The sequence below is a fragment of the Triturus cristatus genome, chromosome 10 (genome assembly GCF_964204655.1).
Source record: "Triturus cristatus chromosome 10, aTriCri1.1, whole genome shotgun sequence".
NCBI classification, from domain to species: domain Eukaryota; kingdom Metazoa; phylum Chordata; class Amphibia; order Caudata; family Salamandridae; genus Triturus; species Triturus cristatus.
The window spans coordinates 387537368-387554567 of NC_140593.1; the positions used below are offsets into that span (position 1 = coordinate 387537368).

Sequence of the window (17200 nt, forward strand, 5' to 3'; positions counted from 1 at the left end):
GATATCGCCGTTTTCCATGGTGGATATACTTGATGATAGGGCCTGTGGTCTTAGCCACACAATCCACCCCCCATGTTAGGTATGCCTTAGTCAGGAATTTAACAGACGTTAAATTCCTGCGTTAAGGCATACTTAACGCGATTTTATATATCGCTAACCCTCCTTGATAATATCGCGAAGCTGCCTTCGCGATATTATCCCATGTTGTTTTCACAGCCACGCCTCTTTTGCATCTCATTATCGATGCGAGGCGTGTGAAAAAGGGGCGTCAAGGAATCACGCGCTAGCGTGCCCTTGATGATAATGCGATAAAATTATCGCCGCTTTTCGCCTGAAAACGGGCTCTAAAGCGGCGATAATATTATCATCGCCCCTTGATGATATGCCCCTTAATTATTAAAGCTATGTTAAAACAATGACAGTCTTAGCAACAATATTAATTACCATGAAAACTATATTTCTGCATCAAATATTTTTGAATTACGATATTTTTTTCCGATGTTCCAAAAAAACTCAACATTTTGTCCGAACACCCCAAATAATAATAATAATACTGATATTTGTAAAGCGCGAACAGCTACCTCACGAGGAGGTGTCCCGGCGCTATAGACCGCTGGGGAACCCGTCCTGGCTATCCCTGTGAGATGGTCCCTTTCTGGGTATCTCCAAGGTGAAACCAGGCATCCCCAGCGTCTGTGGGGGGCCGTTGTAGAGATGAGGCAAGCTTAATGCCCAGAGTTGCCAAGTGTGTTCCTGGTTAGAGTAGGTACCGAGGCGAGAATTATCGAGTCCGTTTTGACCCTGGTCCACAACCCTGCCGCGTCGGGAATTGAACCCTGGTCCCTGGCCAATTCTCTGCTTACGGGTCTGCCGCCTCTAACCAGTGAACCACACCTCTCTACGAGGTACAGCTTTGGGGCAGTAGCGGCTCGTGGAGGGAGTGCCCCGGGGCGGTGGGGCGGGGGAGGCGCAGGGTGGGGGGTAGTAAACTCCGGCTCATGGCCGACCAGAGTAATGTAAACAAATAAATCAAAAAAAAGAATTTCATTGCCAAATGCGTTTCAGCGCGCGCAATGAGATTCGTTTTATTTATTTATTTGTTTACATTACTCCGGTTGGCACTCCCTCCACGAGCCGCTACTGCTTTGGGGTGATTGTTGTGCTGTATAAAAGGCCACATGGAATAGAATTTATGTTTCAGTTCCTCTCTACCAACTCAAACCATCAAAAAATATAGACTGTCTAGATTGTAAAGTAGTTCTAACAATATTTTTAGCAAGACTGAAAACTCCTATTATGCTCCCATCTTGCCACTTAAATATAAAAGCAGGCAATTTCAAAGTAAGGCACTACAAGCTATATTTCCCTGTCCTTGGGAAAAAAATATTAGAATTGATAGACTTTTGATCAACCAATGAGGGCCCAAACCAGTCTATAGTTATCCCAAGTGGCCTTCTTTTTCTTAACTGCGAGGAAAACTTTAAAACTTATCATAGTGCAACGGATCACTAAGTATCAGAGCTGCCGAAACCAGGAAAAGAAGAACTACTCCTCAATCAAACAAGTGCAAGGACTTTTTAGTCTTCTCAAGACAAAGGCATCAAAGGAAGTGGATATGAGTGTTGAAGAAAAAAATGGGGGAGAAGAGGCTTATGGACATTGGCCCCATTCACGAAAAATAAATAAAAGTAAGGATGGAGATCTACATCTCCAGCTGAGCCTACTTTTACGTTTCTTTCTATTCACAAACAATCAAAACACCAAGGTGCCGATCATGATCCTGTAAAAAAATTCCCCGTACGACTCGTATCCGGTCTTTTTACCTTACGAATCGTACAAGTGCCGTACAAACTGGCAATCACGATTCGCATGGGAAAAAGTCCATACGAATCGCATTGGGAATCATTCCCCACACGTCCTCGGGTCGGAAAATGTGTCCAACACGTCCCCGGACGATTTACCGTACAAATGTGAAAAGTAAAGTCCGACCGCGGAATTACGATCCATCCCGTGCGTCCGATGTTACAACCGTATGGAAAAAACACCGTCCGCACCGAACTCCCATAGCAACCATGGAGACATGTGCCCGCATACGCGCCCAACACCCCCCAGCCCTCCTATGTACGAGTCGAATCCCCACCCGTGTATGTACACCCGTGTATGTACGAGACGTACCCCCACCAGTGAATGTATGGAGCGTACCCCCACCCCAACCGTGTAAGTACGACCCGTACCCTCATCCGCGTATGCATGGAGCGTACCCCCAGCCCAACCGTGTAAGTACGAGCCGTACCCTCACCCGCGTATGCATGGAGCGTACCCCCACCCCAACCGTGTATGTACGACACGTACCCCCACCTGCGTATGCATGGAGCGTACCCCCACCCCAACAGTGTAAGTACGACCCGTACCACCACCCCAACCGTGTATGTACGGCCCGTACCCACACCGGCGTATGTATGGAGCGTACCCCCACCCCAACAGTGTATGTACGACCCGTACCCTCACCCGCGTACGTATGGAGCGTACCCCCACCCCAACAGTGTATGTACGGACCGTACCCCCACCCCAACCGTGTATGTACGGCCCGTACCCACACCCGCGTATGCATGGAGCGTACCCCCACCCCAACAGTGTATGTACGACCCGTACCCTCAGCCGCGTATGCATGGAGCGTACCCCCACCCCAACCGTGTATGTACGACCCGTACCCTCACCCGCGTATGCATGGAGCGTACCCCCACCCCAACCGTGTATGTACGACCCGTACCCTCACCCGCGTACGTATGGAGCGTACCCCCACCCCAACAGTGTATGTAGGGACCGTACCCCCACCCCAACCGTGTATGTACGGCCCGTACCCACACCCGCGTATGCATGGAGCGTACCCCCACCCCAACAGTGTATGTACGACCTGTACCCTCAGCCGCGTATGCATGGAGCGTACCCCCACCCCAACCGTGTATGTACGACCCGTACCCTCACCCGCGTATGCATGGAGCGTACCCCCACCCCAACCGTGTATGTACGACCCGTACCCTCACCCACGTACGTATGGAGCGTACCCCCACCCCAACCGTGTATGTACGGACCGTACCCCCACCCCAACCGTGTATGTACGGACCGTACCCCCACCCCAACCGTGTATGTACGACACATACCCCCACCCACGTATGCATGGAGCGTACCCCCACCCCAACCGTGTATGTACGACCCGTACCCTCACCCGCGTACGTATGGAGCGTACCCCCACCCCAACCGTGTATGTACGGACCCTACCCCCACCCCAACCGTGTATGTACGACTCGTACCCTCACCCGCGTACGTATGGAGCGTACCCCCACCCCAACAGTGTATGTACGACCCGTTCCCTCACCCGCGTATGCATGGAGCGTACCCCCACCCCAACATTGTAAGTACGGAGCGCACCCCAGGCCCCAACACCAGCACCTTCACACAACATCGCGCATGTACGAGTCGTACCAAGCCAGACACAAGGACAGCACTGTACAACAAAATTGCCGAAGTACACACCGTACACACGCTGAAAACGCACGAACACAACCAGGACAAAGCAAAACAACACAAGAATACACCATTCGAATGGCACAAAGCCACAAAACATGTCCAACAAGCACAAAAACAACACATTCACTGACCTGCAACTGCCAAAATCCAAAACAGAGGCCCAAAACACAACCACTCCTTATAACACACCCACCCAAACTTCAAACACAGCCACACCCACCAATGGACCAATAAAAAGGGCCCACACACACAAACCATGAGCCTTTGCAACAGACCCACTGCTGCCAGACCCCACAGACAACCTACAGCACCATACTAGAACCTTTACTACACCTTACACCTGCACACCTTCACACACACACCTTCACAAACACCCCCTCATCACATTCACACACACACCTGCACAACCACACACACACACCCACAACCATCCACAACCCCCCCCCCACCATCCACACCCACACCCCTCACCATGCCCACTAACAAGAATCCAAAGTTCACTAGCCGAGAGTTGGAGGTCCTTGTCGACGAAATCCTCAGAGTCGAGCCACACCTCTTTGGAACATTGGTCAGACAGACCTGCATGACCGAAAAAACTGCCATGTGGCAGAGGATTGTTGATGCTGTTGCGGCCACCAGAAGGACCAGGCATGAATGCCAAGCCAGGTGGTACGATCTGCGGAGGAGGGTCCGAGCCAAAATGACCGACGACCACAACCAGGCCAACGTCACTGGAGGAGGGCCGCCCCGCAGACCCGTACAACACCATCCCTGGGAGGAGAGGGTGATGGCCATACTGCCGGTGGTGGCAGTGGACGGATTAGACGGACTCCGAGACCCGGGTGAGTACACAAACAACTCACCTCACATGGGGGGAACGTCATCCACAACCAAACTCACAAACAGGCACGCAACCACCCCAAGCTATCGCATGACTCAACCACACTCCATGAACACGCACATGCCACTGGCGCCACCATGCCCCATGCACCCAGCTGGACAATGCAAAGTCACAGGCCACAGAAAACACCAACACAAGACACGGTAAGCCGGATGGCGGGAGTGTGGGCCACAAAAATCACATAGTGCAACTCAGAAGCAGACAACAATGCCCCCTGCCCATATGGCCTAGGTCACATCCAGACAAACAGTGTGTCCCCACACAGGAAAGACTTGCCAGCAAATGGCGGACGCCTTGCATTAACACATGGGGGTGACGGCACGTTTGTGCACATGACAGCAGCTAATGAACAGCCAACACTGTGAAAGAGTGGCAGCACACACCACCACAGCAGCAGCGCAGACACAGACACTACACCCAATGGGTGCCTGCTGATCAGAAACAAACTCACATCAACAAACCAAGGGCCAGTCAAACATCTGCAAAAAGTGTGTGCCTAGGAAGCCGGGCTGAGGTGACAGAGGGTGACACACAGAGGGAGGGAGAGGGAGAGAGAGAGGGAGGGAGACACAGGGAGACGGACAGAGGGAGGAGGCTGACACACAGAGGGAGGGAGAGGGGGACAGAGAGGGAGTGAGAAAGGGACACACAGGGAGACCAATTCAGCCGTGGGAGTGTGGGAATGTCTGCTCGTCAGCAGGTGGACTGCGTGCATGTGGACAAGGGTGGCCAGTGCCTGAATCCCCCCTCTTCTCCATGGCAAAACACTGGGCCAAGTGTCAACCTGTGCACAAGCACAACACCAGCTACCTGCATTATCTAAGTGTGTGGAACAACTCCATGTGCAGGACACCACGGGCATGGCCCAGGTTGTGTCCATCCTCGAGGAGATCAAGACCCAGCAGGCCCAGCAACATGCGGAGCAACATGCCTGTCTACTGCGACACCAAGGGCGGATGGAGGACAGACAGGCTGAGCTTGTGACGGTGTTCAGGGGAATTCACAGTACACTCCGTCGGATAGCCGACAACATGGGCAACCCTCCCTGTGCCATCAGGCGTAGAACATCACCACCCACAGGGAGGGATCAGGAGGAGGAGGAGGAGACATCCGACGGAGCATCCCAAACATCGTCACGGCCTGCTTCTGAGGGTCCCCGCAGGAGGGCGGGTCGTCCACGGAAAAGACCGTGAGGGTCAGCGCAACAGCACCATCTCCCAGGACACCTGGCCTGGCACCTGGCCCACTGGACCAACAGCGGCACAGCAGCAAAAGACATTCTCTGCCACATGGACTTGCTGGTCACTGTCTGACCAATGTTGACAAAGACTGTGACATGGACTCTGAGGATTTCAAATGGCAAGGACACCAACTCCCCTAGTGAACTTTGGATTCCACACACCCGGAAAGCCCCTCATGTCAGACCCCCCCTCCCCCCGTACCCCAACCAAAATAAAAAGTTACACCATAAAGAGAAGATTCCTACATATTGCATTATTACCTTACATGTGTCTTGTAAAGTCTAACCATGCCTGAGTTCTCATTTGACTTCAACCATCCACACCCTGGGGCCTGAGTCTGGCACAGGACACACATGGGTCACATTGTATTAGGCAAGACAGACATGGAGCACCATACACACCCGTGATGGGCCCAACCAGCTGAGGGGGTGGCCGCACAACCGTGCCGACAGACACATTGAGTACAGCGACAGCCATGCGCAGAGGTCAGGGATCATGTGGAGTGTCCTGTGGGGCACCCAGGTATGTGTGGACAGGTGGCAGAACCATGTCCTGCAAGCTTGAGTTAGGTGGATGCAGAGAATGGTGGCCTGGCCAACGTTGGATGCATGGGGATGGCACATGTCACAATACCCACACAGTCATGGACTACATGCACAATACACAGTCTAATCCCACACAAACAGCTTGCATCTTGCTACTCTACACATAGACACATAGCCACTATCACGGAAAACCATGCCAGACATGCCGGATGCACCGTGGCAACACACCAGCATTGACTGAGAAGAGGCACCTTTGAGGCATTGGGACACCTTTATTAGTCATGTATTCGGGATTGCAGAGGCAACTCGGAGTACACATGAACGGGTCATGTGGAGTAACATGTGGGTCCAACACTGGAACCCCCCTTCTGCAGCACAAATGCGTGATAGCCATGGAACTGGCACACAAGTATCGGCTAACAGCTAAACACCCCCTGCTGCTCACGGAGAGGCTGCCATACACCATTGATCCGCTGATGTGGAAGTCCCACACCATGTCAAGCCAATGCAAACCGTATGTGTCCGAGGGCAGTGTAACACACATTGATGCCATCATCACAATCCACAATCCCATCACTGATGACTGTCAACAAGTCTGACCATCTATTCAGGTGTACCCAGCTGCATGTCATGTGTCCCATGGTGATGCGACATGTCTGCAGAGGAACCAAACATCGACAGGGGCAGTGTGCACACATCGGAAACAACTGCCACACCCAATACACCCCTGATGCATCCCTTACCCTAAGGAGACTTCCAAACTTGTCCGTGCGTGTAACGCTGAGTCAGCACACGATGACGTGTCCATGAGGAATAGCAGTGCCACAACAATGCAACCAGCAGACGGCATGCGCAAGTACCTGGGGATGAGAGACACACAAGAAGTCAGCCACAAAAAGCACAGCCACTTGCATGTGCATGTACTCGACACATGTAAGGATGACAACATGCTAGGTCACAATTATGACTGGGGAAATACACTCATCACTGGCACCATCACTCCAGTGACACATCCACACACACCTCTGACTCACGTGCCATACATGCAGATGGACACACACATGGCAACACATGCCACACGGGGACCAATGCATGCACACACAGACACTGGTACTCACCACTAAGCAAAGAAGTCGCTATGAGCCGACTCCGGATGTCCTCTTGCGGAACCACATCCTCCACATCACTAGCCCCATTGCCAAGACCTTGGTCCTCCACGGGTGGATGGTCCTGATCATCTTGATCCAGGATGAGTGGCACAGCTTTCTCAACTGCCATGTTGTGCAGCATGCAGCACACCATGAAGATTTTGCAGACCTTCGCCGGGGCATATGGGAGGGCGCCGCCGGTCTTGTGGAGGCACCTGAATCGGCTCTTCAGGAGGCCAAATGTCCTCTCTATCACTCGCCTTGTCCGGCCATGGGCGGTGTTGTAGCGGAGCTGGGCCGGCGTGATGGGGTTGCGGAGAGGTGTGATCAGCCATGGCATGTTGGGATAGCCAGCGTCCCCTACATGGAAAGCACATGCACATAAGTAGGACAGGAGAAGCGGTCGTGCTGGAAGTCTACGCAAAATACAGGACAGACAGAGTGTACCCACCAACAACACATGCTCGTTCGTTGCGCAGCTGCGTCATCATCTCAGGCACCCTGCTAGGCCTCATGATGTAGGCATCGTGTGCTGATCCTGGAAAACGAGCACAGACATGTGAAATCACCATGTTGGACAGACACACCACAAGGGCATTGATGGAGTGGTAGTGCTTGCGATTCCTGTACGCTACCTCCTGTGCCTGTGGTGGTACCAAAGCCACATGTGTCCCATCTATGGACCCAATGACATGGGGCATCCCTCCCAGGGCATAGAATCCACGCTTGACCCCAGTCAACATTTCAGGGGTTGGGAAATGGATGAACTCATCCAGGTGAAGCAACATGGCCTCTAAGAAATCATGCAGCACACGGCAGAACATGCTCTGGGACATGCCACCAACATGAGCTATGGTATTTTGAAAGGTACCCGTGGCAAGAAAATGTAGGGCTGCCATTACCTTCAGCTTGGGTGTCAGTGCCGTAGGATACCTGTGCAGCGGTTGCAGGTGTGGTGCCAGCCTCGCCATCAACTCCTCAATCAACGGTTGGGGGAAGCGGTAGCACCGGATACAGTCATTCTCCCGCATGTCAGCCAAGTTCGGAATTGCTCGGGGAAGAGGCGGCGCTCTGCAGTAATTTGGAAGTGACAAGGAAGGGTGAGTGCACTACAACAACAATTTTTTGGTGCTGAGCACATGTTAATCTGTCAATACACATATGCGACATACGGAGTCAGGTATGTGCCACATGCCCTGGACACGTATGGCTGCCAGGTGACACTCCTACCAAGACCCAGCTACACATGGAGATTGTAAACCTCCACATGCCATGGCAAGGGATTAGCTGTGTCCCAGTGTAAGTGAACAGCCAGACCCAACACAGGAGTGACATACATCAACACATCAGCAGAAGTAGGCTGTCGATTTCAGAGACTGGTAGCGGAACACTAGAGCCACAGGTCACATGACATTACACTAGGACAGCCCACACACCTTGCCAATAAGGTGTACATGTAATGACTCACCACACATTCATAGAGAGGATGCAGACATGTCCTTGTTACGCTACTCCGTGTCCCATGCATACATACGCACCTCACATCCGATACCACATGTGGCCTGGTGTGCGTAACAGTGTGCCATGTCCATCTACACACAGACACATGTTGGTTGCTGCAACAGCTGATGCATTTGAGGGAGCACCAACATCAAGCTAATGGGGACACCCCACACATACATGACATAGTCACATCGTGCACCGTGGGTAGTGACATGTCTGGTGTGGTAACCCCTGTAGCGGGCATCAGGGGACACTTGCGTGTGTTGTTGACTGTGCCATGCCAGTGACGCTCATCCCAAGTGTGCAGTACCACATGCACACATGTCAAAGGAGTTAAGGGCATGCCTGGCACACATTGCACCATCACACATAACATCTGTACACATCTCATCATACATCTGGTGCCTTCTCGACTCAGGAGTAATGTGCCACATCACAGCCTTTCACACCTGTGCCCCACACATGTAGTACTGCCCAGACAATGCCTTGATGTCCATCCATGGACAAGTATGTCAGCCCTATTCCTTCCGGTGTGATGCCTGTCACCACTGTGATGTGTGAAAGGCACCGTACATTCGCTCAGAGGGCCTGTGTACGTTCCCTATCACTATGGGAGTGCTGCCGTATGTGTACCCATAGTGAAAGTGAGCGTACGCACGCGTGTATGGTCCGTACCACTATGGGTACACATACGCGTGAACACCCATAGTGATAGTGAGCGTACAGGCGTGTGTACGGTCCGTATCACTATGGGTGTTCTCGTGTATGTGTACCCATAGTGGTACGGACCGTACACACGCCTGTACGCTCACTATCACTATGGGTGTTCACGCGTATGTGTACCCATAGTGGTACGGACCGTACACACGCCTGTACGCTCACTTTCACTATGGGTGTTCTCGCGCATGTGTACCCATGGTGATATGGACCGTACACACGCCTGTACGCTCACTATCACTATGGGTGTTCACGCGTATGCGTACTCATAGTGGTACGGACCGTACACACGCCTGTACGCTCACTATCACTATGGGTGTGAACACTATGGGTGTTCACATCCACAAGCGTGTGCTGGCGGTGGTATTTCCAGACTTGGACAGGCGCTTACAGGAGAAGCAGCAGCAGGAAGGGGGTAGGTACATGTGTGTTTGTTGTGTGTCACCAGCATTTGTAAGTACACAGTTGCATGGATACACTGCCAGGGTTTAAAGGTGCTGTGCAGATCCAATTACCCACAGTATAGCGGTGCTCTCCTGCCTCCCTTCCCCTCCTTGCAATGTGTTCCCTGGTCTGTGTGTAGTCACTCCTTCACAAGGTAATGTAGGCTGGCGCTTTCTTCATGTGAACTATGCCTGTAGCATCATGTGTGGGGGTGGTGTGTAACAGGTTTTGGGACCTTGCCTGTGCCCTGTCCAGTTCAGTACATGTGGGTTCCATGTCAGTTGGCACTGATGCTGAGTCCAGACATGGGAGTTAGTCTCTCAAGTGTCATGCCTTACAGCACGCATGTCCTATGTTGTGGCCTGTGACATGATGTGCATGAGTGTGCGATACGCATAGTGCAGGGATGGTGGCGTGTGTTGCAGTCATTCCCATTCAGGACCATGGAGTTGTGTGGCCACTACTGTCCCCTGGGGCATATTTTCATAGGTGTCATGTGTGTCATCACAAAACGTGGACACTCTCAGTGTCTACAGCATAGGTTGTGCTCTGTGCCATTGTCCCCTGGCACCATGTATATTGACGTAAAATGTAGTACAAGTGTCCACTGTACAGCCTGACCTGATTTTCCTTGTTCATACTCACGGTGGCCAGTGCCTGTGTGTCTTGTTACAATCATCTGATGATGGCCATTTGTACATGATTATTTGGACAGGCGCACCTTGGGTATTTGACGTCCAATCTTGCATTTATGCAGCCCCTGTGTATTTCACCCAGACTAAGAGATGTAAGTGCCACCTGTGTCTCAACAAATTGTCTCATGTAGGGGGTGGTTGGTGCGGGCCAAGCCTACATGTCAAAACCAGAATTCTCCTTTTTAGGTCTGGCCAGTGTGTGATGTTTGTCTGGACATACACTCAAGGTGCAGTGAGCCAGTCATGGTGGGCATGTTTTCAGTATTACCTATGCACCTATGCAGCATGTGCCTCAAGTTCATGGATATGGTCCCTACTCATCCCTATTTTCGGCAACGCTGTGTGGTGCAGATGCAGTGCTGGATTGTCCCCAGGGCCTGGCTCCTATGTCAAACTCCATTTCATGTCATTTGCTATTGTGTCATGCTCTCCATGGATTTTCAGTGGCATGGTGGGTGAACCAACTGTGTGTTGCATGCCCTACATCTGTACCTTGTTTTGTAGATGTTACTGATCTTTCTTTTCAGGCTATGCACTGTAACCTATGTAGATTGGACTCATGTGACATATGTATACAGGTGTGTGATTAATTGCTGTCTCTTCACCTTGCCCACAGCATCGTCGGGGGACATGGAGGGAGACATGAGCACAGACGGAGCGGAGGGACCGAGCACCAGTGCCAGCGTTGACATCGTGGCTGGCACATTGAGTGGAACTGAGGCGGAGGAGAGTGAGGCCGAGGACCTGTCCACTGGCACGACAGAATATGAAGCTGACGGGTCCGAGGATGATCTCTCCGAGTGGGCGGAGGCTGCACCAGCAGCTGACAGCGGCACAACATCTCACCCCGCCCCCTCCATTGCCACCAGCCGCCTCCCACTTGCTCGTGTCCCTTCCCAGCGTGCCCGGTCACCACATGTCTCCTTCCTGCCAGGCACCGCACCCCCTGCCCCTGTCTCCACTGCTGCCGCCAATGCCGAGTCTGTGGACATCCAGCGGCAGTTGCAGGTTGGTCAGGCTGCGATGCTTAATGTCCTCCATGGCCACAGCCAAGTGCTGAACAACATGGAGGCATACTTGGAGGGCATTTTTTCATCGCAGGCTGACCAACGCAACTTGCTGAGGTCCATTGACTCGACACTGACTGCAGCAGTGGGTCACCTGCAGCGCTACGTCCAACCCCCTACCCCTGACCCATCCACACTTCCCACTCCCATGCCTGTCCCACGTACACCCAGACGTCAGCATGCACCCACCACAACAGACACAGGCACCACACCAGCAGGGAAGGTCATACGCACACCTCCTGGCACGCACACACAGGGTGAAGTAGGCACACCCACTGGGTCGGGGGGCAAACGTAAGTCACGCAGCCAGAGTGGGAGTCCGCATTCCACCAAATCCACTCCCTCCAAATCTCCTCCCCTCAGCTCTCTTGGCCACATATCCGGCAAGGACTCCTTCATGGCCACTCTGTCCCTGAGCCCCACTGTGACACCACCCCGCAAGTGGTCAAGGGAGTCCCCGGTCAGGGTGGTTGAGTCCCCCCCCCTGTCCACACCCTCCCCCAGTGGCGCTGCAACCCATCCCTCTGACCCCCCCCCCCCTCCTTGGGGCCTGTGGTTCCTTCGGGTGCAGGGGAGACGCTGGAGGACCTTGCTAAGGTGTGCAGCGACATCCTGGCCTCCGCCTTTGGCCCTGCCCCACCCCCTGTGGTGGAGTCCTCCATCCCTGCACCCACGACGCCTACCCTTCGCCCTCATGCCTGGTCCTTCCCCCCCACATGATGCCCTCCCCGCTGTGGAAGACAAATGAGTCTGTGCATGCAAGCTAGGGGACACGCGTCCCACTGTGTCTCCCATCCAGCTGTGACTCATGGACTGCCCTATGGGCTTTGTAAATATTGAACTTTATCCACACACACTTTATTTGGAAATGCTGAATAAAGCCTTTTTTTTTCCTTAGAACACTACTGCTTTTGTGGTATTGCTGTTGGTGGGGCTGCTACATGATTTTGGGTGGTGATCATGTGTTGGGTGTGTGGGAAATGTAGTAGTGTGCTGGTCATAGGGGGTACCCTGGTATCTGTGTGCCATCACAAGGTGTTAGCTAGGTTTCTCTGTTCATGTAAGCAGTTACTGCATGGTGAAATAGTCCCAAGGTGTGTTCCTTCCTCTGTGTACCCTGACATCTTCCCTGCAGGGTGTTCCCAATATTTAGCGCTGAGCTGTGTCTACATTAGCTGGGTGTGTGACGGACCCCTTCAACTTTGGCCATGCATGCAGAGCGATGTCTCCACCTGCATCATTCGTGGCATCCTTGGTGATCACTGTACTTGTGTATGTAGTCTGTTGACATGACTTCATGTGGACATGTTCCCTTTTAGGCTGTATGCATGTGTGTACTCCCAGCCTCGCACACATGTGTTACATGTACTGCAGGGTCTTTGTGCACCTGACTGACAATTGTGGCAATTGGATCTGTGGGTACTCCACCCTATTTTTTTCCATGGGCACTGCTGGGGGCCTCTGCACCCACCCCTCCTGTCTCTGGGCACTGCTGGGGGCCTCTGCACCCACCCCTCCTGTCTATGGGCACTGCTGGGAGGACTCTGCACCCACCCCTCCTGTCTCTGGGCACTGCTGGGAGGACTCTGCACACACCCCTCCTGTGTCTGGGCACTGCTGGGAGGACTCTGCACACACCCCTCCTGTCTCTGGGCACTGCTGGGAGGACTCTGCACCCACCCCTCCTGTGTCTGGGCACTGCTGGGAGGACTGTACACCCACCCCTCCTGTCTCTGGGCACTGCTGGGATGACTCTACACCCACCCCTCCTGTCTCTGGGCACGGCTGGGAGGACTCTGCACCCACCCCTCCTGTCTCTGGGCACTGCCGGGAGGACTCTGCACACACCCCTCCTGTGTCTGGGCACTGCTGGGAGGACTCTGCACCCACCCCTCCTGTCTCTGGGCACTGCTGGGAGGACTCTGCACACACCCCTCCTGTGTCTGGGCACTGCTGGGAGGACTCTGCACACACCCCTCCTGTCTCTGGGCACTGCTGGGAGGACTCTACACCCACCCACCCCTCCTGTCTCTGGGCACTGCTGGGAGGACTCTGCACCCACCCCTCCTGTCTCTGGGCACTGCTGGGAGGACTCTGCACACACCCCTCCAGTGTCTGGGCACTGCTGGGAGGACTCTGCACACACCCCTCCTGTCTCTGGCACTGCTGGGAGGACTCTGCACCCACCCCTCCTGTCTCTGGGCACTGCTGGGAGGAATCTGCACACACCCCTCCTGTGTCTGGGCACTGCTGGGAGAACTCTGCACACACCCCTCCTGTCTCTGGGCACTGCTGGGAGGACTCTGCACACACCCCTCCTGTCTCTGGGCACTGCTGGGAGTGATAGGCACACACCCCTCCTGTCTCTGGGCACTGCTGGGAGGACTCTGCACCCACCCCTCCTGTCTCTGGGCACTGCTGGGAGGACTCTGCACCCACCCCTCCTGTGTCTGGGCACTGCTGGGAGGACTCTGCACCCACCCCTCCTGTCTCTGGGCACTGCTGGGAGGACTCTGCACACACCCCTCCTGTGTCTGGGCACTGCTGGGAGGACTCTGCACACACCCCTCCTGTCTCTGGGCACTGCTGGGAGGACTCTGCACACACCCCTCCTGTCTCTGGGCACTGCTGGGAGTGATAGGCACACACCCCTCCTGTCTCTGGGCACTGCTGGGAGGACTCTGCACCCACCCCTCCTGTGTCTGGCCACTGCTGGGAGGACTCTGCACACACCCCTCCTGTGTCTGGGCACTGCTGGGAGGACTCTACACCCACCCCTCCTGTCTCTGGGCACTGCTGGGAGTGATAGGCACCCACCCCTCCTGTCTCTGGGCACTGCTGGGAGGACTCTGCACACACCCCTCCTGTGTCTGGGCACTGCTGGGAGGACTCTACACCCACCCCTCCTGTCTCTGGGCACTGCTGGGAGTGATAGGCACCCACCCCTCCTGTCTCTGGGCACTGCTGGGAGGACTCTGCACACACCCCTCCTGTGTCTGGGCACTGCTGGGAGGACTCTGCACCCACCCCTCCTATTTCAGGATATGTACACTTAGAACATACACGGGTGTGGGTTCGCTCCATGCATACGAGGTGGGGGTAGGGTCCGTACATACACTGTTGGGGTGGGGGTACGCTCCATACATCCGCGGGTGAGGGTACGGGTCGTACTTACACTGTTGGGGTGGGGGTACGCTCCATACGTCCGCGGGTAAGGGTACGGGTCGTGCTTACACTGTTGGGGTGGGGGTACGCTCCATACGTACGCGGGTGAGGGTACGGGTCGTACTTACACTGTTGGGGTGGGGGTACGCTCCATGCGTACGCGGGTGAGGGTACGGGTCGTACTTACACTGTTGGGGTGGGGGTACGCTCCATACGTCCGTGGGTGAGGGTACGGGTCGTACTTACACTGTTGGGGTGGGGGTGGGGGTACGCTCCATACATACGCGGGTGTGGGTACGGGCCGTACACACACGGTTGGGGTGGGGGTACGGGCCGTACATACACTGTTGGGGTGGGGGTACGCTCCATACGTCTGCGGGTGAGGGTACGGGTCGTACTTACACTGTTGGGGTGGGGGTACGCTCCATACGTACGCGGGTGAGGGTACGGGTCGTACTTACACTGTTGGGGTGGGGGTACGCTCCATACGTACGCGGGTGAGGGTACGGGTCGTACTTACACTGTTGGGGTGGGGGTAAGCTCCATACATCCGCGGGTGAGGGTACGGGTCGTACTTACACTGTTGGGGTGGGGGTACGCTCCATACGTACGCGGGTGAGGGTACAGGTCGTACTTACACTGTTGGGGTGGGGGTACGCTCCATACGTACGCGGGTGAGGGTACGGGTCGTACTTACACTGTTGGGGTGGGGGTACGCTCCATACATACGCGGGTGTGGGTACGGGCCGTACATACACTGTTGGGGTGGGGGTACGCTCCATACGTACTCGGGTGAGGGTACGGGTCGTACTTACACTGTTGGGGTGGGGGTACGCTCCATACATACGCGGGTGTGGGTACGGGCCGTACATACACGGTTGGGGTGGGGGTGCGGGCCGTACATACACTGTTGGGGTGGGGGTACGCTCCATACGTCCGCGGGTGAGGGTACGGGTCGTACTTACACTGTTGGGGTGGGGGTACGCTCCATACGTACGCGGGTGAGGGTACGGGTCGTACTTACACTGTTGGGGTGGGGGTACGCTCCATACGTACGCGGGTGAGGGTACGGGTCGTACTTACACTTTTGGGGTGGGGGTACGCTCCATACGTACGCGGGTGAGGGTACGGGTCGTACTTACACTGTTGGGGTGGGGGTACGCTCCATACGTACGCGGGTGAGGGTACGGGTCGTACTTACACTGTTGGGGTGGGGGTACGCTCCATACGTACGTGGGTGAGGGTACGGGTCGTACTTACACTGTTGGGGTGGGGGTACGCTCCATACGTCCGCGAGTGAGGGTACGGGTCGTACTTACACTGTTGGGGTGGGGGTACGCTCCATACGTACGCGGGTGAGGGTACGGGTCGTACTTACACTGTTGGGGTGGGGGTACGCTCCATACATACGCGGGTGAGGGTACGGGTCGTACATACACTGTTGGGGTGGGGGTACGGGTCATACTTACACTGTTGCAGTTGGGGGTACGCTCAATGCATACAGGGGTGGGGGTACGGTCCGTACATATGCGTCCCCACGCTATGTGATGCTTGTGCGGGCCGTACCCAGGCCTTTGCCACGTGGGTACAGCCGTCCCGCCATTGTTGGGGTGACGTAGGTGTGGGCGTGGTACGACTCGTACCCACGCTCTTAAGGCGTGGGTACGGGACGTACCTGTATTGTTGTGTTGCCGGTTCGCGTCGTCAAGCACTTCCGTTGTGGCGGACGCTGGCTTTGCTGGACACGCCCCCACCCCCTCGTAGTGACCAGGGCCTGGGGGTCAGGTATGTCCAGTACATGTGTGCTGTGTGACTTTGGTGGGGGTTTTGTGGCCTGCCCCTGGTCCTGCCCCCCCCTTTCCCCCCTCCCTTTGTTGTTCTGACCTTCTGCGGCGTCTGCGTCGTAACCTGTAGAGGAGGTCGACTGTTATGAGGGCCGTGATGACACGTAGGTTCGGGTCCATGTCTGTCCGTCGCGTACAGGTACTCCTTGTTCGCGTCGTCCTGATTTCCCGGCAGTTTTTGGCTGCCGGAAAATATTCACCGTGCGGGATGACGTCGGTGCGAATCGTGAGTCCTGGTTCGTGAATGGCAGGCTGCGTGCGTCCCGACGTCACGTCGGCGCTTTCCCGGATCACATTTGTATGTTTATTTTCGTCGGTCGGGGTTTTGTACGATTCGTACGGAAATGGTGTTTCCGTGCGAATCGTAATTCCATGTTTGTATATTTTTAAGACCGGGTACGC

General features: G+C 54.8%; 1 protein-coding gene across 2 annotated transcripts in view; it reads left to right on the plus strand.

The window, feature by feature from the left end:
• The window catches only part of LOC146789492 (uncharacterized), a 112542-nt gene that overhangs the window by 63336 nt on the left and 32006 nt on the right, over positions 1-17200 (plus strand). The window contains exon 4 of one of the 2 annotated variants that reach the window (XM_085630096.1): positions 11339-12684. The exons of the other annotated variant lie outside the window; for it this stretch is intronic. Coding sequence (XP_085486222.1) covers positions 11339-12537 — 1199 coding nt within the window. The 3' untranslated portion in view covers positions 12538-12684. Of the gene's footprint in view, positions 1-11338; positions 12685-17200 lie in introns of those variants that run through there. 2 annotated transcript variants of the gene reach the window in all.